The sequence below is a fragment of the Cryptotermes secundus genome, unplaced genomic scaffold, assembly GCF_002891405.2.
Source record: "Cryptotermes secundus unplaced genomic scaffold, Csec_1.0 scaffold401, whole genome shotgun sequence".
Taxonomy (NCBI): Eukaryota; Metazoa; Arthropoda; class Insecta; order Blattodea; family Kalotermitidae; genus Cryptotermes; species Cryptotermes secundus.
The window spans coordinates 1,485,323-1,511,053 of NW_019731223.1; the positions used below are offsets into that span (position 1 = coordinate 1,485,323).

The window sequence follows — 25,731 nt, forward strand, 5'->3', positions numbered from 1 at the left end:
ATCCCAAGTGAAAATAATTAGGTACTGCATTCTGAATTTGCATAATTTAAATGTATTATCACGCATATGAGTGTGACTAAAAAGGGGTTGGGATTCGTAATTGGATTAATTGAGCACTTACAGATCGTACCTATAAGTAACTTCAGCTCTACTGCTCATTCACACACTGTACAATTCATTACAGCACACACTTGAGTCTTTTCAGTATGCTGTGTCTTCACCAGTTGTCTGGTAATGGTTTCCAGCAGTGTAGAGCCCTTAATTTCACGTCCTCTGTTGTGTGTGCAATCACTGTTACGCTGATAGGTTGTTTATTAGCTCTTTACATGCTACAGTATTTTACAATTTATATACAATATTTCCTGTCAGCAGTTCAAGTGCAATCTAGAATTCAGTATCAAATATTACACATCTTAATCAAACTTACATCTATATATACAAAAGGTGGCCTTACGTATTATTCTGTATTAACATTCCACCAGTAAAGAGTTGTCTAAACCTTCAGTTGAGATGCAGAGAACATCCACTACTATGTCTGGGAGCAGATCAAAGCTTTCAACGCCATTCATACTAAGTAATATTCCCCCCATCAAAATATACGTTTGAACAGCCTAATTATATTTTTGTTAGCAAAATGCTGAATTATAGTGTAATGTTACAATGCAGACAGAGCAATATTCTTATAATTCTTCACAGGGTGAGTTCTTACTCGGTTCTGCTCTTATGTCAGCAATAGCATTTCAAACCTAAAGCTACAAATGAAGGGTTCAATACAAAACTCTTTAAATTTATTTAAATGCATATAGTTAAAGTGCACACAAATGAGGACCACGCTATAAAATGTTCTGAGCAATATGTCCACAACTACTAGAATTGTCACTATCACAGTTAACATTAATGTACATTATGTAAGATGCTCAATTCATCTCGAGGTTTAGAAAATTTATCACAATGAAAACTGTAATTTGGACCATTCATTCATAATCAACATATATATTAATAAGAAGACAATGCACAGACATAAAGTTAACATAATAGTGTTTTTTAAATTGCCTGCACTGAATGTCTATTTCGTAACTTTTAGAACAGTATACTAAGTTCATCATCCTACAGGAATCGTGTGAGAAACACCTTACGAGAATTCTGGCAGAAGCAGTGCTTCAGCGCAGGAATGTCTTCATTTTATGCTAAGACAAAAGTGTCAAGGGATTTCTGTTAACATACAGTACACAATATTTATAGCCAAGCAAATTTTGCTCACAGTCACTCGGAGACCACGTCAATCTATGCTCTGCTCAACTGCCTTCCATTATTAAAAGTTTGGACTATGGCAACTGACAAGAAAAAAGCTGTGGTAACAATGACATCAGACCTGAACATACTCAATGGTTGTATCATGCTTCTCTTTGCTTGGAAATGACATTTTATGTATGCAGATGTCTTTACATATGGTATGGACGGACAGCCATAACTTCTAAAATATAACCTTCAACATGATATTCATATTTTTATCACTAAATAGAATTTCTTCTTCAGAAAATCTGAAGAGCTTCTTTTGATCACTTGTGGTGGTTGTACTACAACAGGATGTTCCCACAGACGATAAGTAATTACGCACTTAAGAGTTAGGTCTCATCAGTAACACTTCTTCACTTGCTGTTACTGAATCTGCAAGTTTTGACTCACACTTACACTTCATACTTTCACTTTGGGCTTCAATTCTTCGGCAACACCACCCCACCTAAGTCTGTAGGTCCGTGCACGCCATCTTATCGCTGGGTCCCACAGAGCATGAAGAAACAAATATGGACTGCTACATTCTCGAAACAGCCAACCCATAACAAAATCAAATTTGTTAAATGGCAGAGAACCATTCTGTAATGGAAATGCTCATTAATAGCATAAGGAACACAAGTAACAAAACATATTTTGATTATCCTCACAGTAAACTTATTACCTGGCATGTATGAGGAATGGGGTGTGCCAGTTACATGGCCCTGCTGGTTTCATGTCAATAACGCTTACAGAAATCCAGTATGTAGTAAAAACACATATTTGCCTTATTTTTTGTAGAGGGGGGGTCTTCCTAGGTGACACAGCTGAGTGACGGTAAAAGATTTTGGATGAATATACTGTTACTTACTCACTCATGGAGCTGATCCCCTCTGGAGGAGTCGCCAATTCTGCAGCTACTCAAGAATTCCCAAGGATTTTATGGAACCCGAAGGTTTATCTCCGTGTTCACAAGAGCCCTCCACCGGTCCCTATCCTGAGCCAAATCAATCCAATCCATACCATCCCATCCTATCTCTCTAAGATCCATTCTAATATTGTCCACCCACCTATGCCTTGGTCTTCCCTGTGGCCTCTTTTCTTCTGGCTTTCCCACCAATATCCTACACACATTCATCTCCCCATTAGTGCTACATGACCTGCCCACCTCATTCTCCTTGACTTGATCATTCTAATTACACTTGGAGAAGAGTACAAGTTATGAAGCTTCTCATTATGCAGTTTTCTCCAACCTACTGTCACTTCATCTCTCTTCAGTCCAAATATTCTCCTCAACACCCTGTTCTCAAACACCCTCAGTCTATGTTTCTCCCTTAATGTCAGAGACCAAGTTCCACATGCATACAGAACCACAGACAAAATTATAGTTTTGTATATTCTAATTTTTATGTTCTTGGACAACAGATGAGAAGACAAAAGTTTCCGGACTGAATGGTAGCAAGCATTAGCCGAGTTCAATCGCCTCTTAATTTCCTCCTGAATCAGGTTTTGATCTGTTATCATTGTTCCCAAATATCTGAACTGTGCCACATTTTCAAAACATCTGTTTCCTATCTTTATGTTATGATTTTGCCCTGCGTTTTGGTGACAAGAGAGTACAACCACAAATTAACTTGCCTCTACTGTTATGGTATCTGTGTAAGGAAGAAGTACAGGTAGCAGAGCTACTGGAGGCTGGGTGAACTTATGTGCATCACAAATTTGTTTTTGATAACTTTATAAACATTGAAAGTCTTCTCTGAAATTTTTACTGGCTAGATGTGAATTCTGGATGTGTGGATATGAGGTAACTGAAAGTCTACTGTACTTAAAAAAGATATCACAGATAAATGCACTTCTTTGTCATTGCACTTCCTTCCAGATTCACTTATAACCATGTAACCATGTAAAGCACACAACCCAATCCATCAATGGCTTAGTTACTTGATAGGATGACTAATGTCAACAAAAATGTTTGATCTGAAGCATTACTGACATGAATTAATAATCCTTTGAAATTAGCAAAGCTCATGAGGAACAAGTATGGAGCAAAACTAAATGTTTTTAATGACAGAAAGTAAAAATTTTGCAAACAGTTACATATTGTAATGCAATACATTATGTACCAGAGTGAAAAAAAAAAATGCTGAGGAAAGGTGCATTCAAGAAGCTAAGGTACCTCATGAGCAAGCGAAAACCAAAGAAAAAACAAGCATGATATTCAGGAATTTAAGAAAATGAACAAGGCAGCTTACTTCGCTTGAGATTAGATTAAGAACTGCAGTTTCCCAGGTGTAAAAGAAGAAGAAAAATAACATACTGTGCAGACTGCTGTGTGTAGTATCAAAACTGGATTTCATTATGTACTAGCAAATTTGGTACATATAATATGATTTAAACATTTCAATGTGCCACACATACTTCTAAATTGAAATAAAAAAATTCCCAGCACATAAACGATACACACTATCTTGGCAAAGGTAAATGAATTTGGGCGATCATAGACTAATCCTTCCCTTAAGTCCCTGAATTTTACAATTTTTGATAACCACTGGCCTTCCTTTCCAGCCCTTAATCATGTGAGATCACTACACCCAAATGCCACATTAGCTAACATGCCTAAGATTTTTCTAACTGAAAATTCTGTGCTTCCTTTAAAAAGTTAAACATATGATGTATTCAGAATTTAAAAGTGCCATATTTAAATTCTTTTTGAAAGTACAATTACTTTTTTACATTTACATTTTATATTTACATAAATTACATTAACATCTTCCACATTCAGCATTACAGACATATGCAACATTCTGTGAAGTCCTATATATTGCTGTGGTAATCTCATAATACTACTGTTTTTTTTAAATTCCATACTTCATAAAAAAGAAATTAGTAATAGAGGTCTACAACATACTGGGCAAACACACCATATGTTGCAACAGTCATATTTTACCAGTGACTTCACTCTTTAGATTTCTTCTGTGGAAGGACAAATCACTGTAAATTTACATCTTGATTATAGCAGAAGGGAGCCAGAGTAAACTAACATTGTGTACAAGAAAATGGTGTTCATGAGGTCCATTGCTGTGCTTAATTATGCATCATGCCATATAGACATGAGAGAGTAAAAGTATAGGTCTGGGCATGCTGGTATTAGATGGAGGTGAGTTGTCAATTTCACGTGCTGGTTCCTTTACCCTCAGGAAAAGTGATCTGGTATCCAGTGGATGGGAAGCATACTAACTGGGCACCAGAGGCTGTGCCATAGTTCAGGTGGTTAGTCACTGGCTTCCCACTGTGGCAGCTAGGGTTCGTCTGGGTCAGGTCATGTGGGATCTGTGGTGGATGAAGAGGCACTGGGACAGGTTTTCTCCCAGTACTTCGGTTCCCCCTACCAATCTTCATTCCACCAACTGCTCCATAGTCACCATCTATCATGTGGGACTGGTACAATAGGTCAATAGTGGTCACAGTACAATGTGGACTCAGTCTCATCCCACTAAGAAGTGGTCACCAGAGATAATCTCAATGTGTTGAAGAAGTGAAAAATTCCTGCCCCTGCTAGGAATCAAATCCCAGCTCACAACTAAATAAGAACAAAGTAAAAGACATATACAAACTCTACATATCCTAGTCTCAGTATTAGATATGAGTGCTTAGCCTCATGCTCAGCTGACTTTACTGAATCAGGTATCCTTGGACACAGGGAAGGGGTAATCCAAAGTTCATATAAGCAAGTAATGTAATGTCCACTCCAAACCATTTTTTAGCTGGCGAGAATACTGATGGCTTGAATGTGAGGTAAATGTAAGACTTGAAATAGCTTGGGCAGTTAGTTGCTGGCTTCCCACAGTGGCGGCCCAGGTTACGTCATGTGGGATTTGTGGTGGACACACTGGCACTGGGACAGGTTTTCTCCGACTCTTCAATTTCCCCTGCCAATTCTCATTCCACTGACTACTCCATATTCATCACCATATATCATCTCGAGTTGGTACAATAGGCCAATTAGTGGCTGACGTATCAAGTGGACTCAGTTTCAACCCACCNGGGGGGGGGGGGGAGACTTGACATTTCATTTTGAATGTCTTGGTTTGAAGGTGCAAGTTAAGAGATACTCAGCAGCTTGTGAATACTATGGCAACAGAACAATGGCTGAATCATATTTTTGCTGGTGGCTGTAGGGATACAGATTTGTGCACAGTTATTGCTATTTATAACGAGTGAAGGGGCATCCTGTTGACTATTCAAAAGCCATTTTTCATTAATGTATAAAGCCTACCACATTATATATAGCATAAACATTAAGCTGCTTTTGCTATGATAAACTGTTTTAGCTCCAATTGTGAATATCTTCTCCTTTCTACAAAAATGTTACAAAGGGTTGGAGAAAGAGGCACTAGACACCCTTCATCTATATACTATACATCAACATTCAAGGGGTTTATTTACAGATGGCAGCCACATACATGTTCTCTGTTAAGTGAATGAGAAGTTGTTACTGCACCTGAATAATAGAAAGTAAGATCCAGTCAAGAAGAAACCAGACGAGGATGTGCACCAAGTAGAAGACGAGAGGATCCCAACTGAAGAGGAAGGAGACAGCCCATGATGCACATGCTCCTATTACCATACACTCAGACAAAGGCTCCAGGAGAATGGTATGAGGCACCATGGCTACCCGCAATTTCGCCCATCTACAAAAACAGGTTGACAAATATAGCTCACTGATTCATTATTTCAATCTACTGTTCTCCATAATGTATAATATAAAATGTTAAGAAAATGTTTATCTGCATCAGTGTAATTCCAAAATACATGGGAATTTATCATCCAGATCACAGAATGGAATTATCAGATTTCATTTAACATGGAGGTGTTCTTCCAAACAAAGACCTCTAGGTAAAAAGTGAGATTGATGGTAAGTTTACAGTTTGATGCCATCATACAAAATCAGAGGCTTGCATCTTGTACGTTATCTGCTGTAGAAATCACGTACATGTATCACATAATATACATCTTTGATATTGTAAGAGTTGACTATAACAAGTACTGTAATTCTTATTTACTATTTTCAGTTCAATACTTTTATGTTACCAATGTAATTTTGATATATTTTTATTTGTTGGATCCTGCCACACTCAGATTTCTCTCAGGATTGGTCACTGCAAAATGAAGATGAAAATACATATTTCAGTTATTTTGCATAATTTTCAAAATAACTTCATTATGCAGGAGAAGATTATGCCAACAAATAAAGAACTAGAAACCTACTACAGGTACTATTTTTTTATTGCTAGTGGGGTGGGACTAAGTCCCTTGCACTGCGGCCACTTCTGGCCTATTGTACCAGCCCAATGATAGGTAAGAGTGATTGTGGAGAAATTGGTGGAATGAAGATTGGCAGGGGAAACTGAAGTACTCGGAGAAAATCTGCCCCAGCGCCACTTTCTCCACCACAAATCCCACTTGACCAGACCCAGGATCGAACCCGGGCCACTGCGGTGCGAAGGCAGTGCCTAACAGCTTGAGCTATGGCACGGCCTACTACAGGTACTAAGTCACGCATTTTTATCTCAGTAAGTGTTTCACCTAAGAATATTTTATCTGTAGTAAGAGCAAAAGCAACATGATTGTACATACACAGAACTTATATTACATACCGAATATATCAGAAACCTATGTTGCATAGTAATAATTAATACTGACAGTTCAATTACTATCAAGCTTCTCTGCCAAGTTATAACAACCTCATAATCCAAACCCAAACTAAACCATTCTTCTTCCTTCATTTCTGACAAATGCTAATTCTTCATCTTGCTCTCATGCTACTCACTGGTTTACAGTAGCAACTGAACTTAATTTCATGATTTTAGGGAATCAGACTGCATAAATCACAATTATTTTCTGACAGCTAAGTATAGTACAAAAACTATTATGCTGAGTTTAATTTCATATGGCACTGTAAGTATTTATGAAAATCAAACGACTCCCATGGGAAAAAGTTAGAAGAATGCTGTTCTAAATCACTAGTATTATATAATGTGAAAGATTTCACACAGTATTCTATACTGATTTATTGCTGAATTAAGAAGTCAGAAAGAAAACAAAACAAATTAAACACAACAATATTTTCACATCTCCGTTTCAGCAATTCCCAAGAAAATGTCTATACAATGGTGAGTTGTAGCAAAATAATATTTTATACTTGTTACAAAACCCACTTTACCTATATTAATATTCAAAATATCGAATGGCATTAAAAACAAAGATAGTTAAACATGTATGGATTTTACAGCCATTCAGCAAGAACAAAATGATAAATGAAACAGCACATACTCTAACTACACATACTGCAGCAGGTTCATGATTCATTATGAATCATGTATCAGTCAGTAACTATTAAAAATGACATATATTCAAATGCCAGGTGATATTTACAACAGTAAAAGACAAAAAGAAATAAAATGAAGTTGGGTAAATGACTTGAAAACACTGGTGAAAAACAGAGGATGTGTCTTCACCATATTTGCAAGCAAACTGTAAGGTTCTGTATACAAAATTAAAATTAAAGAAGAGCAGATTACATGTCTGCTGAATGAAGTCTTTATAACCTTATGGCAGAAAATTGAAAATAAAGAGGGCATACAAAACTTTTCATGTCTCTGTTGTCACATTTAACATCATGCTATTACTTATTTTTATTAAAGTATTTAACATTAATCAGTTACCAAGAGTTAGTGAAACAGAAGGAACACTTCAAACTTATTCTTCTAATGAAAAATGCTTGAATATGTTAGATATGTAGGGTTAAACATGTTAAATGTTTACTGTGTTAGATGTTAACACATTGAAATCATGTGACATCACCTAGTATTGCCATGCTCTTGTCAGTAGCATTTTATTCAGCTATGAGTAGCTCATATGGTGACTAGATTACAGGTTTGATGGCCAGAGAATTGGAATTTGATTCCTGGTGGGGGCAGAGATTTTTCCCTTCACCACCATGCCCAGACTGGCTCTAGAGCACTCAGCCTCTTATTCAATGAGTACAGGGAGATTGGTTTCTTGGCCAGGACAAAGAAATGTATATTGTAGGTATAGTACACTCCTTGTGCACAAGATAGGCTTTCAAGTATGATGGCACCAACACTGACCTCCTCAAATATGCATCAGTAGAAATTAAAAAAAAAAAAAGAACTTACTTACTTACTTACTTACTTACTCACTCACTCACTCATGGAGCTGAGCCCTTCTTGAGCTGCCAATTCTGAAGCTACTCAAGAACTTCCCAGCATTTTATGGAACCTGAAGGTTCATCAACGTGTTCACAAGAGCCCTCCACTGGTCCCTATCCTGAACCAGATCAATCCAAACCATACCATCCCATCCTATCTCCCAAAGATCCATTCTAATATTGTCCACCACCTATGCCTTGGTCTTCCCACTGGTCTCTTCCCTTCTGGCTTTCCCACCAGTATCCTATATGCATTCCTCGTCTCCCCCATTTGTGGTACATGCCCTGCCCACCCCATCCTCCTTGACTTGATCATTCTAATTATACTTGCAGAAGAGTACACATTATGAAGCTGCCCATCATGCAGTTTTCTCCAACCTCCTGTCACTTCATCTCTCTTCAGTCCAAATATTCTCCTCAGCACCCTGTTCTCAAACACCCTCAGTCAATGTTCCTCCCTTAATGTCAGAGACCAAGTTTCACACCCATACAGAACCACAGGCAAAATTATAGTTTTGTATATTTTAATTTTTATATTTTTTGACAGCAGACAAGAAGACAAAAGGTTCTGCACCGAATGGTAACAAGCATTACTCAAGTTCAATCTCCTCTTAATTTCCTCCTGAATCAGGTTTTGATTTGTTATCGTTGTTCCCAAATATCTAAACCATGCCACATTTTCAAAACATCTGTTTCCTATCTTTATGTCATGATTTTACTCTACATTTTGGTGATGAGACAGAAACATATACTCAGTTTCTGTGTGTTTACTTCTAGATCAACCTCCTTACTTGCATCAATTAAACTTTGTGTGTTTTTCTTCATGGTATATATATATTATCACCAAGAACATTCACATCATCGGCATAGACCAACAGCTGATGTGTCCTGTTTAATTTCAGTCCCACCTGGTTTTCTTGGACTTTCCTAATGGCATATTCTAAAGCAAAGTTGAAAAGGTGTGGTGATAAATTCTCCTTGTTTTAGACCATTCTGGATTGGAAATTTATCAGAAAAATATTTACCTGTAGTTACTATAGGATTCTGATGATGGTGTATGACACACAGAGATATTTACCTATATAGACTTTACTATACGTTTCGTTTAAACACATTTTAATCAGCCTAATCAGTTTCATGGGCATCCCAAATTCTATCACAATACTGTACAATACTTCCCTCCTAACTGAATCATAGGGTTTCTGGAAGTCTACAAATGGCTGATATACTGTCTCATTGTACTCACATTTTTTCTCCAATATCTGACGAATGCAAAAGATCTGATCTGTAGTTATTCTGTTACGTCGAAACCCACACTGCTGATCTCCAATAATTTCATTTATATATAGACTTAACCTTGAGAGAAGAATATTGGATAAAATTTTGTATGAAGTTGATAGCAGTGATATCCCCTGATAATTACAACAGTCAGTTTTATCAACCTTCTTGTGAACTGGTACAATAATAGACTCCTTAGCTTATGGATCAAATAATTATTATATGTTGGAACATGCATAAAATCCCAGAATGGACAAGAGGGGTAATTTGCCATATCTTCAAAGAAGGAAATAGACAGGATTGTAAAAATCACAAAGAAATTACTTTACTGAACATGGCTTATGAGGTTTATGCTAAGATTATAACCTGAAGACAGCACAATTAATAAACATACACTTTTGGAAGGACAATGTGGGTTCCTTAAACAAAGCTCATGTTGTGACTGCATATTTGTAATGGAGCAACTTATTCAAAAAAGGCGAGAATTCAATTTGCCAATGTATATATTGTTTATAGATTATGATGAGCTGTTTGTCAGAGTGTATCAAGGTAAGCTGTGGAATATACTGAATAAAGGATTTCCTGATACCACAGTAAAAACTGTTCAAAGCCTCTATATTAACATAAGGATAAATATATAAGGATAAAAACTGACAAGGGAACTTTGGTTGCCAATAAGAAATTACATATAAATCAAGGAGTAAAACTGGGATGCACAATGTCCCCAACATTACTTAATACTGTCACGTGACAGAGTGTGACTACAAATGGAGTTTGGATTGGTAAATGGATTTACTGAATGCTTACAGATCCTAACTACAAGTAACTAGAGCACTACAGCTAATTCACACACTCTGCAGTTCATTAGAGTATATACTAAGTCTTCTCAATCTGCTGTGTCTGCACCAGTTTTGCGGGAACAGCTTCCAACAGTGGACATTCCCCTTCCTCTGCGTTCCTGAACTATTCCTGTGCCTCAGCTGCCAGCTTCTAACAGCAACAGCTCACAAGGACTGAACCACAGCAGTCCTCTCCTTACCAACAAACTACACTACACTATCACTAATTGTCCTCCTTATAACATCTTGGCACAGACCACACAGAAAACACCATTCCTGTGTAGATGTTTGCAGGCCAGAGCCTAGCAACGGCGGCTATACAGTCTATCTTGAAGGTCGCCAACTACCAACGAATCTATATGCCAAAATATACTTACTGAAGAAGTAATTCAACAATGGCAAGATGTTTCAACCAATAAAGTTCTAAATACAGTTTGCAGGTGATCAGGCTATTTTCAGTGAATCGGAGGTTGGCTTTCAAAGAACAGTCAACAGACTTGAAAACATAGCAAGCAGCTTTAATGTTGAGAATTTCAACCATGGAAACAAAAACTCCAGCATTTCAGGGTAACAATCACATAAAATGTAAAACTATGATAGAAAACAGAACAGAACAAGTATGAAGCTTTAATTATTTGAGTGTCAATGTATGATACTGCCTGAAAGATGATACAAGTATTAAACTACATAAATTTCAAAGAATGTGTGGAATGATATGAAGAACACTGAGGCAAAAAACCTAACAAATTACACAATTAAAATTTTATAAGGTAGACAGTGCCTATGCTGACTTATGCAAGTGAAAACTGGACAATAAACTGACCAGACAAAAGGAAAGTACAGTCAGTTGAAATGAGGTTCTACATCCAATAGCTGGATACATTCTCCTAGATCGGAAAGAAAGTACAAATATATGTTCAGAATTAAAAATATTCAATTTAGCTAAGAGAACAGAAAGGTAAAAAGAGACCTGGTATGAACATATTTTAAGAATGACAACAAACAGGCTACCAAAGACATTACTAAAATTATAAACCCAGAAGACACTGATGTATTGGACAACCCATAGCTACATGGGAGGACATATTCTCTTGAAGTTGGAAACATGCCAATGGCCTATATCTTTGAACATAAGCGAGAACAGAGGCACAGCATATTTGTTCATTATTAGCCTTTCCTGTTTCTTACATGTACTTCAAAAGTAATACATATGAGTTTAATAATTTTTGTACATTACACATGTAATAAGGGAGCTGGGATAGCACAGTTGGTATAGTGATTAGGCTACAAGCTGGATGACTCGGGTTCAATTCCTGGCAGGGGGGAAAGAGTATTTTCTGTCTTATATAGTGTCCAGACTGGCTCTGGGGTTCATCTGGACTCATATCAAATGGGTACTAGGGGCTCTATCCATGGGAATAAAGAGACAGGAGCATAAAGCTGCCCACTTACCTCTGTCTAGTGCTGATATCATGAATGGTATAGCTATACCTCTACTCCCTCACATTGCTTCATAGCAGAGTGCTTAATTACATAATTAAGTACAGTGATAACTTTGTCTCTTACCTTAACACATGGGCAATAAAGTTTTTCATTCAGAAGTGAGAACTGAGACACTGCATAGAATGATATCATGGGTGGTGGTGGTGGGGAAATGGAGGGAAAGAAATAGGGGAACTAAGTTCTAATCTTGAAATCCATTCACATATGCAGAGTCAAACATTATTCACTGTTAATTTTAACAGAACAATACTGCTCTTCAAATGTACAAATGATGACTCAGTCTGTTACAGTGAAATTACATCCTGCAATTTTATCCATTTTAGCTATACACAACACAATTGCATTTGGTCCCAGGAATATTAAACTGATGTTAGCAATGACAGCTATATCACACATTACAGAATGTTGCAGAGTAAAACACACATTCCATCCATTTTTGCTCTTAACACTGACCTGGTTAATCGAGCCTGAAAACTATTTATTTCACAAACACCGGAGTTCTGCCATGCTGGTTGACTGCTGATACACATCCTCCAGCCTCTTTCTTTTAGTGATTTGGCAAGAAAGAAATCTTCTGCCAAGTAACAGCTGAATGCTTCAATTCCCCCAACTTCATCAATCAGAGCCTTGCGCATTAGAGCAGACATTCCTGTATGACAATTTACTCGAAGAAAATCAGCAACTAAGTAGATGCGTGCTTGTGCAGTGCCAAAATAAACCTGCAAATTAATAAAATAATTTTCTGAAATACAGCATCATGTATACTGATATTATAACATCAATGTTAACAGAAACCTGCTTCCACTGTGCTGGTGGTGGTGGTGGTGATCATGACAACTATGTTGTCATCAATATTATCACGATCGTTTCAGAATTTCAAGCAAAACAAATATAATAAATTCAATCAGAAAATTTAGACTGTGACCTGTGTTGCAACAGTGTGTAATCATATAGGTGACAACACAGTGTCACAACCCAGGGGGTCACAATATAAGCTTACACTGCTATGAAAATAAAAAATTCCTTGTCAATAAGGAAGCAACAATGGATAAACTGTTTTCAGGATTATGGGACTCAATAGTCCCAGATGCACTTACTCTCCAATATTCAATACTTATACATGGCCAATAACTTCAGGAGACTAAAATACAGTTCTAAAAAGTTTAAAAAATAACATGGTTCACACGGTGAACTGTGTGAAAAGGCCATATCTGAGTCCATAAGGAGAACAAGGAAAATAATGGCTGTCATAATGGTAGACTTAATGAGAGAAGAGTGCCACAGTGGTCCTCTTCTCAGTCCCATCTATCCAGTTCACTTTACCCACAGATTCCAAATTAGCCCCTTTCATGTCCACTTATGGCTCCATTTCCAATTTTCCTTTTCCCACATATCTACACATAATATTCATTCAAAATAATGAAGATGGAGGCAGAACGTTCATCAATGTTCACAACAGTGAAACAATACTTTAATAATAATAATAATAATAATAATAATAATAATAATGATTCAATTCTTTATTATTTATGTGTTAAGTTAACAACCGCAAGGTCAATTATAGATAGAGCACAGTGTAGTAGTAGTAACAATAACAACAATAATAATGACGACGACAATGACAATAATAATGGATGTTACCTATACGTGAAAAAGAATTGGGATCTAAAGAAAAACACCATATTTACTTGTGTAATTTAGGTATTACTTTTTGTGTCCATCAGTCCATCCACCCACCCACCCATCTGTCTGTCTGTCTGTCTATTCATGTTGCTCCCACTTGGAGCATAAGGCAGCTATGAAACACTTTGTTTCACTTTGTTTTCTAAACCGTAGACAGTCAGTAGGTCTCCTTGGATGGGGGATCTTCCTGATGCAAGGGTGCTACCTACTAAGGACAACACACACATAGAATAAACGCAGACAAACGTCCATGCCTTGAGTGGGATTTGAACCAATGATCCTAGTGTTTGAGCGGGTGGAGACATTTCATGCCTTAGACGACACAGTCACTGTGACTGGCAATTCAGGTACCAGTTTTAATAAAAATTTCATATCCAAAATTTGTAATGCATAAAATATGCGAACACTACTTCTTTGTGTACAATATTACAAATCAGACTGAGGTTAGGAAAATCAGTTGCATAATACTGAGATAAAGATATGTTGTGAGAGAAATGGATGCAATTTCTATTCTTTTCTGCACAATCTGTAAACATCCTTTCACAGCTGGCTGTGCAAATGTTGTATTTCTTATTGTTTGACACTTTTAAATAATTATGTTCCGAATTTAACATACAGACAAAAGAAAATTCCCTCACCACACTGACTGCAATGAGTCACCTTAAATGTAACAAATTTTATGGGGTAATCCCACTAACAATAAGGGATTATTATCACAATCCCCCCTGCCAAGCTAGCTTTCAATTTGCTACAAATGTCTCCCATGTTTAGTGAGTAGATATCAGTCCCTCTTCATAAGAGGAAGTAACATAAAGAAACCACTAGCTGGTGCAGTGGTAATGCTCTAGACCAGTGTTTCTCCTTTCTTATGAAGCACCCCTCTGTATAAAGAAACCAGTTTGAAATACCTCAAGTACCTGCAATTTTCAAACATATAATTTTTTCCTCACTTGCAATATACATGTTTATACAATTTAACCACAACTGTTTGTTTGGAAGAAATTACCTATAGGCAATGAATTTTCTGTCATATAAAAATGTCTGTTAAAATAAAAATTCAGCCATTTCAGCTGGACACACCCCAAATTTCTCTTGTATACCTATAAGGATACATGCACCATCAACTGAAAAGCACTGCTCTAGTCTTATATTTGGGGGATGCCCAGTTTGAATCTCAGCTGGGCCACCTGCTCTCCTGACTGAGGTTTCCTGTGGTTTTCCTCAATACCTCCAGGCAAACACCTGGACAGTATCTAAATTAGGCTATGACTGTTTCTAACGAGTACTGAGGTCAACAATGGTGAAGCTATACTTCCACTCCCCCACATCTTCATGGTGTAGTGCTTAACTGTTTAATTAATTAAGCACAGGGACGTTACTTTTACGAATTTTCTTCAAAATCCTTTTCAATTAATCATGCATCGATCATTCTACTATTCAATACTATATAGTCTAGAAACTGTCATTCCATAAACAACATAAAAATACATACTTGTATAATGAAATCACAGAACCAGTGACTGAGCCTAGCTCTTTCCAGTGGACATAACTGAGTAGGTGTCTCCCACCCCCTCAACTGAGGAAGGAAACAGATCCAGTTTCTGAAATGTTGTGTTCTTTAGAATACTGGACAATGGATAAAGTTCAAAAGTCCAGTAACTATAGGTATTAATTCAGTCAATCACATTTCAATAGCTACATAAATTTTCACTTTCTTTATTTGACATTTTCCTTGATTTCTGATTAATTTTAAATGGTCCTGTCTGAAATGTAAAATGTGGGTATGACTGTATATGTAATATGGGCAAAAAACTCAATGGGGCTTGATCATGAACAAAATTGTTGTGTTGGGCAATATATCTTCAGTATCTAAATGTATTGGGTTGTGCACAAAATGATTCAGTATTTGATTTAGTATTAATTATTCAACCGTGCAATGAACGATGTTTTGTAACATCGTAACACTTACATAAGATCATGGAAATTAGTTCTTACTCTTCCAGAGTGCACTACAGTCATGCTGTTCGTATCTAAATATATTGGGTTGTGCACAAAATGATTCAGTATTTGATTTAGTATTAATTATTCAACCGTGCAATGAACGATGTTTTGTAACATCGTAACACTTACATAAGATCATGGAAATTAGTTCTTACTCTTCCAGAGTGCACTACAGTCATGCTGTTCCTGTTCATGCACCAGTTTACACAAGATGGCTGACAAAGGAAGAATGTCTGTAGAGTAATGCATAAAAACAGTGATGTTCTTTATTGAAATAAGAAAGTTGTGGTTACACGGAGGTGGTTTTGTGCCCATTTTCAAATGTGATGGGTGCCTGCATTCAAAACAATTCATAAGCTTTATAACCAATTTAACATTAATGGTTTGGTGTTGTTGAGAAAACGTTGCTGGCCTTTGTGGGTTCTCTGGAGAACACTGACCCTATCAGAGTGGCACTGTAAAGAAGCCCCAGTAGATCAACAAGGAAGGCTGCACCACAGCTAGGGATATCCAGATGATCTGTGCAATGAATATTGAAAAGCAATTTGAATTTGTATCCATACAAAATGAGAGTGTTGCCTAAATGTACAGTTCAAAACAGACATCAAAGAATTCCATTTGCTGAAAGGGCTCAGAAAGAGATATCATTGAACAATGTTTGGTTTTCTGTTGAGCCACACTTCCACCTGGATGGTGTGGTTAATAAAAAAAAGTGCGTGATTTTGGGCATCAGAGAATCCAGGCATGACCCATGAGAAGGTGAATCATGCACCAAAATTACAGTGTGAGTCACCATCTCAAATCACAGACTGCTAGGATCATTTTTCTGAAGAGACAGTGATCAGTGAGCGCTATTTAAGCATGATACACAATACTTTCATGCCTCATCTTCTTGCTACAGGTTTGCCATTACAAACTAAGTGGTTCATGTAGGATGGAGCCAGGCCGCAGAAAGCAAATGTTGTTTTGGACTTTCTGCATGACACTTTCAACTCATGTGTCATTTCAAACCGATTTCCTGATCATTTGGCATGAGGACAGAACTGGCTCTGAATAGTCCTGATTTAAACCCATGTGAATACTTTCTTTGGGGATTCTTTAAGAAAAAGATTTTTGCAAAAAAGTCATTAAGCAATAATAGAATTGAGAGCACTAATCATTCAAGCCTACAATGTGATAACTGAGGATAAGTGCTGCAAGTAATCAACATCACGGTTTGTTTTGAAGAAGTTGCCAGATGTAATGGTTGTCATACTGAACACTTAATTCACAGAGGACAAATCTCCATGCAATTGTTTTTCTTTTTGTGTGTTAGTTTCTAGTACTCTAACTGAAATAAAGATTTTATGAATAGATCAAATACTGAATCATTTCGTACATCACCCTGTACATGAATACTTGAAGTAAGACCGTTCAGCAAACAAATATAGAACCTATACCTTTTCTAACGTAGCTGCAAAACCATCACGGTCACATGTAAATGGCATCTGGTGGACCAGACCAACATCTTCTGTCATACACGAAACCATATCCAATAACGTGTCTTCTTTCACTGTAAAATCCAAACATATACAGTTAGGTTTCTACCTTTGTTGACTGGTTCATGGCTCTGTGCTTCACAGTGACCAGTGTAAAGCTAGCTGCAAGAAGCATATGAATCTTGATAATGAATCAATATGTCTGTTGGCTGATAACATTGGGAATACAGTAGTTAGAACTCACAGATCACAGGTGGTGCTGAAAATGCTATCCCTCTATATGTAGACATTCCTCACACCAGCAGAAGAGGTTCTGATTTACCCTTTGAAGCTGTTCTACAGGAATATTTGCAATTTTCTTATGAATACTTTCTTTTAGTTCTTCTGTTCGGGGGTTCCTGTCATAAACTTTGTCCTTCAAACAACCCCAGAGGAAAAAATCCCTGAAGACATTAGATAAAGCCTGCATAGAAACACGTGCAGTGTGGGCAGTAGCTGAGTCTTGCTGAAACCAGATATACGTGGGTTACTTCAAAAGTCATGGCAAACATAATTTTTCTGAAATTTCGAAAGCTCCAACCGGAATTTCCAAATTTGCCACTGAGAGATGGCAAAATCTGATTTCCAATGATGCCGCTAGATGATGCGGAAGTCCAAGGACAACGAAGCAAATCCAGAGCGAAGTCAGTGTGATCATAACCTTAGCCCAGAATGAACGTTAGCTGGCTGAAACAGCATTGTTACGTGAAAATAGCATTGCTTCACGGCAGAAATGTGACTGAATGTCACTCAGAGCCTGTAGAAGCTCTGGGTGATCATGCTCTACCACACAGAACTGTTGCAAGGTGGACAGAAGCATTCCAACATTGAAGAGAAGCAAGTGACGACTTGCAACGTAGTGGACACCCTGTGTCCGTTTGTACCAATGTTTCTTGTGCAGTGATCGCCCAGGGCATGGAGGAAGATGGGTGCTGGTCTCTGAAGGAGTTAGAGAGACATACAGGGATTGACCAGGCAACTGTGCATCAAATTTTACGAAAAGACCTACACATGCATAAGATTGCAGTGAAGTGGGTGCCGCACGAATTAAACAAGGTTAAAAAGTGAACACGTTATGAAGCAAGCCGTGTGAACCTCGAATGATATGAAATTGAAGGAGACAATTTCTTGAATCGGGTAATTTCCATTGATGAAACTTGAAACATGGAATTTTTTATTTCTTAATCACAATTGAATTTTTTGAGGATTAAAGAATGAAAAAAAAAAGTCATTCATTCCATAATGTTTAATGTTTCTTGCCTACTATACCTACGCCCCTTCACATCTACCTGATCTGACTAAGCCAATTGGAGGGGTGTATCATGCCCGTTCATAAGTATATTTTGAACTTTCTTCACTGTAACGTGTTTTCCCAAAAATAATAGTTGCCATGACTTTTGAAGTAACCCACATAGATTCTTCTGTTAACTCTGGAAAGAACTGCCCAAGAATGACCCGTATCTGTCTTTCATAATCAATTCTTCATTAAAAAAAACCTAGGTCCAACATCCTTCTTGCACTTACAGGATACCAGACACCAACTTTCATCAGATGGAGCAGGACTACATGGGTTAGATCTAGATGTTTCAGAGATTTTCTAGGTGTGTATTCAAGTCTGGCTCCTATGTCATCTTAACTTTTCCTCAGCAAACACTCTGCACTTATGTTTTTGTTTCTTATTTATTAAGAGTCCTATTGATTTAATTTTAGTCACAAAACTGTGAATTGTTTGTCTGCTGGGAAATCTTTTACCATGAAATTAATGTAGAAATTTTTGCCAACACCTTCCAGCCAATCCATATTTCATGTAGGTGTCATGCAAAAATATTTGGTTCTCTAAAGTATACTGTACCATGATGGAAAATGGTGCTCGCTAACTGTATCTGAGAATAACTGGCTAATGGAGCTGGTAACTGTTGCCCACTGCTGACAAACCATAAACATATTCCCACATAAGAACCACAATGCTCGCTGTGAAACATAATGCCGTAAAGCAGTCCACAAAGTTAGTAACTTTCCTTAATTCCAAACATTATCAGCCATCATGCATACTGAATCATTGGCAAAATTCTTATGTGCCTCACAGTTGGCAGTGCACTGGTCGCTGTGAACCAGTCAACAAAGGTAAGAACCTCCCTGTATAAATTAACACACCTGTATTACTGGAAAGGAACAAATAGTCAATACAATGCAGTATTCAGAAATAGCGGTGAAGACTTGTTTACCTTTGCAGAACAAAGTGAACACTGAACACCACTATATTCACGAACAGGAAGCATCAAAAGATTACACAAGACAAGTTCACTAATGTATTCACATGTATGTGAATGTAAAATGAGGGTAGAACTGTGGATTATTTAACAATGTTATATTAAATGTGGTTACTTAACAATGAATAAGATGATTATTATGTACGGTGAGGTGGAAAGGACTTGGAAGGAAGCTGGCATATTCTATCTCTACACACAATTCTTATATTTGCTTGGAGGGACACAGGAAACCATAAGCACTAATTATAATTAGTGCTCTGCCAGTATTTATAGTAGATACCTCTCTAAGGCATGTAACAGGTATCACTGCCTGAACTAACTAAGCTGTAAGATGAGGACTTCATTCATATCGATTGTAGGTTCTTACATTCCATAGATAACAGCACTGAAAACAAGTATGAATGCCTTCTAGACCTGTTCAAAATTAATCTTATCCTCGACCATATAGGTAACAAAAATGTAAAATTCTGTACCTTCAATACCAGAATACAGTACTTCAATATTTATGTAACTACTCTATGGAAAGGACATCTTTCTTTTAAGCAGTCCCTAAAAACCTCACTGCTTGGTATAAAAATGTTTGAATTGCGTGAGTCTAGTACTGGCTGTGGAAAGTAAGCAGATAAACTTCAGTGAGTTGTGCTTTAATAAATAGTAAAAAGTAAAAAGTAAAGCTATCCCTGTACCAGGCCATGAAGGCCCATAGGGTTGTGAGACGTTGAGGGTCCAACATTATCTAGACAGTCAGCTCAAAGATGGCAGTAAGGTTGCGTCCCTTACGTGCCGACCATGCCTTATTCCCCAGGAAAATTATTTAATTGATTCCTGGTAATCATTTCTGTTAGAGGCTGAGTGAACGCCAGGCCCATAGTGCCGCTGGAAGGAATAGGTCAAATGAAAAAAATCCAATGACCTCATAGGGACTAGAACCTGCGACCTTCCGGCTTGTAGCATAGTCCCTCAACCAACTATGCTACTACGTGCCCCGAGTTGTGCTTCAGTACAGTACATAAATCTGTGCCTACGTAAGACCTTACTGGCTACGTGTGGTTACTCACTGCATATTCAGGGAAGGATATGACAACAGTTCCCTCAGAACAACAGTTGTACCACTGAAATTAGCAGAACCCTTGCTTCATAAGGGACATAACAATTTAGATGGAAGACTTTTGTAATTTCCCATTTCAGATTAAATTCCAGAAGTCACACAGGACTGACTGTGCAAGGGATCTAAGCTTAAGAAGTCACAGAAGAATGATTGTGAAGTCATTCTAAAATAAAACAGGAAAATGTACTTTCAAAAGTATAGATGGGTGAAATTAATGTGCAACACACTGGACCAGTGTCCGTAATCAAGATGAACGACAAGAAGACTAGCAGTGACCTTTATGTTCCAGTGAAGAAACAACCCCTGCCACCACAAACTGAGGTCAACAAGAAAAGTTGAACTACTATTTGAAAATAGTATGTTACACCTTACTGAAGCAACTTTATGGAAGAAAAGCCCTGTGTGTTCCAAGAAGTATGCCATATGAGGACGCCAGGGGCCACCATTTATAGGTTGAAGAATTTAATACCAACTTTCACAAAACTTTCACATAACTGTAAATAATGATGTCATACACTGGCTTACCTTGAATAAATTCCCCAAAAGTGCATCTGTAATATGTTAATACAAAAGACAGAACAGTCTGTGATTAAGCCTATTAATTTATGTAAATATACTATGCATCCTTCCATGTGTTACTGTGGCAACAGCAGAACAGTCACATGCAAGGACCTTGATGGGAGGGGCTTCTTTTGAAAGGTAAAAGCTGCACTCTTTTGTGATGATGTAGCTCCTACACTGAAGTAATTTCATGCACGCTAAGCTCATTTAAGTATGATTTTAATACATTTATAGTGTTAAGTATGGATTCTCAAGTTTCAGTATTTCTCCTCCTGCACTATATACAATACAAACAGAAGAATGATGAATATTTTCAAAACATTACACATTTAAAGCCTGTAAGAAATTCTCAGTTTATGAAGCTATTAGGCACCTTCCATGAAGACAATCAGGAAATAAAAAACAATCAGGTAAATCAGGTAAAATTACATTTTTAAACTATCCTTTATGAAAGTGATTGCAACTACGTCACTTCTAAGTAATATACTTCAAGAATGTTATTATAAAAGTTTACATCAAACATCTATTTCAACAATGGCATAATGAACAACTACATACAGTGAGCATCATGAATGTTTTAAGTGTATATAGTCTTATAAAAACATTTACGTATTGGTGGGTTCCTGATCGTAGTGGTATACCTCCGATGATGATTCATTAAGAATCGAAACATGTTCAGTAACTAAGTGCTGAAGTGGTGAAAGCATTATATGTCACATTGGACTGAAATAAACTTAATTGTAATTGTAATCAGGTAATTTCATCATGCATGGCAATATTAGAATGTGTACTCGTATGTGCAGCTTTCAGATCTGCAATTTAACAGGTAAAAACTGTTCTCTCAAAAAGCTTAAACCCCACACACCCAAAAATCCACAAACATGTGATGTGTGTACCAACATGTGAAGTCAAGATACAGTGTAACAGTGGCCTAACTACAAAGTAGCCTTGCATGTCGATCAGTGATTCAGGACACATAACAAAAATAATTTCTAAGCTAATAAGAATTTCTTTTCAGGTCCGTCCAGTCAAATTTAATCTTTCCTTAACATAAATAATAAAAACACATTTCATTCCACTTATGGAAGGTGAATAAATGAAATGAAATATATAACATAAACATTCTGCGGACACTCAATGGCACACAGTCAATATTTTCTAGATACCATTCACAAAAACTGAATGGACAGGGTTTAAATGTTCCCAGTCTGAAGGGTTAAAGGTTTAGCTAGTTACTGAACAATTTTGATATTAAACATCCCTTCTATACAACAAGCAACTTACATCTTCCTTTCAAGTTCTCACATAAAGATTTTCACTTGAAAGTGTATGGAATGGGTTCTCACCCTTTACATTAAAAAAAAATAAAAAAAGGTGACAGTAGCTGCATAAAAAATGGTGTCAAAGAGGAGCTTATCAAACGATTGTCACTAACATTGATATATATAAACTAATGTCACAAAAATAAGTGAGAAATATTTCAATGCAAAGTGATATAATGAATTCAATGATTACTTACTTCTTATTCCACTGTCTGATATAAGTATGAGCTCATACTTTGCTGCTTTGAAACCTGGTTGCATGTTGTTAATTTTTGGATTTACTCCAACATTGGAACCACCTGAAGAAGAAAGAAAACATGGTATCTGATAACGGCTTTCTGTCACTCTTAAATTATGGCTGAAATCCCCATCAAAGAAAACAAATGAAATTAAGAAAACTGCAGTTGTAGGAAAGTTGGACAACTGCTAAAGGACTACAGATACACTAATGATGATACTTTAAGAACACCCATATACAATAAGCTTAAAGCATGTTTGCTTCCATTTCATAAAAGATTGAATACAGATCTAATTTATCAGATGACAAACTGCTATGTTATGTCTGTGGAAACACGTAGCTTCATGTAAAAGATTATTTAATTAAAAACAAAGTGGCCTCCATAGTCTAGGGGTAACATTTCAACCTCATGACTCAAGATATGAGGGTTCAAACCCGGCGGATGTCGTGGAATTTTTAAGGGCGGAAAAATTGAGGGAACAAGTCCTCCGGGAGGGACTATCAGCTGTGGGTCCCGTGTTGTAGATTTACGGCACATTAAAGATCCTCATGTCTCTAGGAGACCTCTGAGCAAAATTAGGCAAAAAGTTTCCCGCCCAAGTAGTTTCCAATGCCTCTGGTAGATGGGGGAAGTATCGGGTACCAAGGGCCAACCTCGTTGGCTGAACAGGACTGATAGCACGCACCAGTACCGGTAGGGTATGGCGACTGGTAGAATATCAAAGGGGGACGTACAATAGACTATTAGTTGCGGTGCATGGGGAAATCCACCCCCTCCAATAATAATAATAATAATAATTAAAAACGGGTATTGGTGGTGGGTAGACCATGTATTTTAAGCACATTTCTTGCTATTCATAAGCAATAAATAAATATTTTTAGACTGAAAGTTATTGGATTTACAATTTTAACATAAAATTAAAATTCACGGACCACTCAGAAATCCCTGGCACTATGCTACCAGCCACAAGGTCATGGGTTTGATTCCTGATGAGGTCATTGGATTTTCAATTGACCTAATCCTTCTAGCTGCACTATGGCCCTGGGGTCCACTCAGCCTCTAACAAACAAGTATCAGAAATCTTCCTAGAGGTAAGAGGCAGCTAGTGCATAAGGTTGACAACCTTACCGCCATCTGTGAGCTGACTGTCTAGAAAATGTGGGAACCTCGATGTCTCACTACCTTATGGGCCTCCAAGGCCTGTTACAGGAATAGCTTTACCCTTTTTTTCAAACCCTGTTCATCTTTTTAACTTATCACCATGAATTTTCTACAAGAATCTGGAGTTCAATACAACTTTTATCTTACAACACGATATCACATCATTCATGTAACCACCTTTTCATCTTACTTACATTTTATGTACATATTTCTTCTTGAAATCTAATTTGATACCTTCATCAGTTAGTATGACATTCATAATGATATAATTTCTCCAGTCTCTTGAATTATGTCATAACCAGTTTGACTGTACTTGGGGAATATTTCTGTGAAAATTACCAGAAAATCATGGAAATTTCTTTCTAATGTTAAAATACTACTCAAACTTACCAGTAAATAATCTGGAACTAACAGTTGGATATTTCTCAGTGAGCTGCATGACTACCATAACAGCAGGATCACTCTTATCTTCAACACAAAACAGAAGCTCATACTGAAAAGAAGAGAAAACTTGTTTTATATCACTGAACCAATAAGTTGTCCAGAAAGTTCTCAGCTGAAATTTTCATAAATACTTTGCAGTTCAGTTCTTAACAGATGATACAGAACCCAAACTATGCTAATCTACAGACATAGAGGTGTAAATAATTTCTTTTAGGAAAACAAATTGTTAAATATCTACAGACTACCTATGAAATGTATGTAGTTGTAATCAAACCTTATGAAAAGTGTGTAACACATCTAGTATACTTAGAGATTAAGGGGTATATAATACTGTTATGATCAAAGCAAGGTAGATATGAATCTGAGAGAAAAGAGTAATTCAAACTCGATACAGTAGTAATGTAATCATGATAAAGTGCTACAAAACTAAGTGGGATGGAAGATTATAATTTTGTGCCTCACCACTCACTATTAAAATATGTATATAGAAAATGGGCAATTTTAGAATCACATCACTTCACGAAGCACAAAGGTACTATAACATATGTACACCATGATGAAAAAATGGAAGGAAGGAAGGAAGGATTTCACTTATTTCTGAAGCTCCAGAACTATTACAATTATACTACTACCATATTATTTTACAGCATGTAAATCTTACTTACGGGAAAGTGATATCCAGCATGGAAGTTACTGGTTAATACGAATAAAAATCGAAGCTAATTTTTAAAGCCTCCTGCAAGCTTTATTAAAGGGTGAGAAAAAGAGGATTATTTCCTTACTCTGATAAAAAAATGTAATTATGACTAATCATGACTTAATTCCGTGTATTTGCTTTTAATGTCTGATTTGTCTAAGAACAAAAATAACTTCTCTACTCACCACAGGATAATTCATTGTGAAGAAAGTCTCCAGGTTACAAAATAAGTTGGGGTCTACACCCATCAGTGGTTTCAAAATTGAAACACCTGGATAAGGAGTTTCGCATGGCAGTTGAGTAACTTTTTTATGTAGTTTCCACTTTCTGAAATCAGAGAGAATAACGGGTCAGCAGTGTTACAATTCCAGTGCACTTTCCAAATTTATTTAATAAAATTATATTTCTTATAACAGAAGACCAGAAGTAAATCTTACAAAATAATCTCTAATGAATACTAATGGCAACAAGGTGTGAAGATTCAACATAAAAAATGGACATAATTGCATCAGTTGAATTCTATTCACATATTATTCCCACATGACCAATGTTCATTCATTCATTCATTCATTCACATTCCATAAAATCCTTACAAGGTTGAG

At 36.9% G+C, this 25,731-nt stretch overlaps 1 protein-coding gene across 1 annotated transcript in view; it reads right to left on the bottom strand.

Annotated features, from left to right (window-relative positions):
* Window positions 1-292: 292 nt before the first annotated feature.
* Window positions 293-25,731, bottom strand: part of LOC111866526 (ceramide glucosyltransferase) — a 34,515-nt gene continuing 9,076 nt past the window's right edge. The window contains exons 2-8 of the mRNA XM_023855562.1: window positions 25,315-25,456; window positions 24,379-24,481; window positions 22,786-22,887; window positions 17,250-17,362; window positions 12,580-12,845; window positions 5,777-5,966; window positions 293-1,875 (exon numbers count right to left, since the gene is read on the bottom strand). Of these exons, the coding sequence (XP_023711330.1) occupies window positions 1,696-1,875; window positions 5,777-5,966; window positions 12,580-12,845; window positions 17,250-17,362; window positions 22,786-22,887; window positions 24,379-24,481; window positions 25,315-25,456 (1,096 nt within the window). The 3' untranslated portion in view covers window positions 293-1,695. The remainder of the gene's footprint in view (window positions 1,876-5,776; window positions 5,967-12,579; window positions 12,846-17,249; window positions 17,363-22,785; window positions 22,888-24,378; window positions 24,482-25,314; window positions 25,457-25,731) is intronic.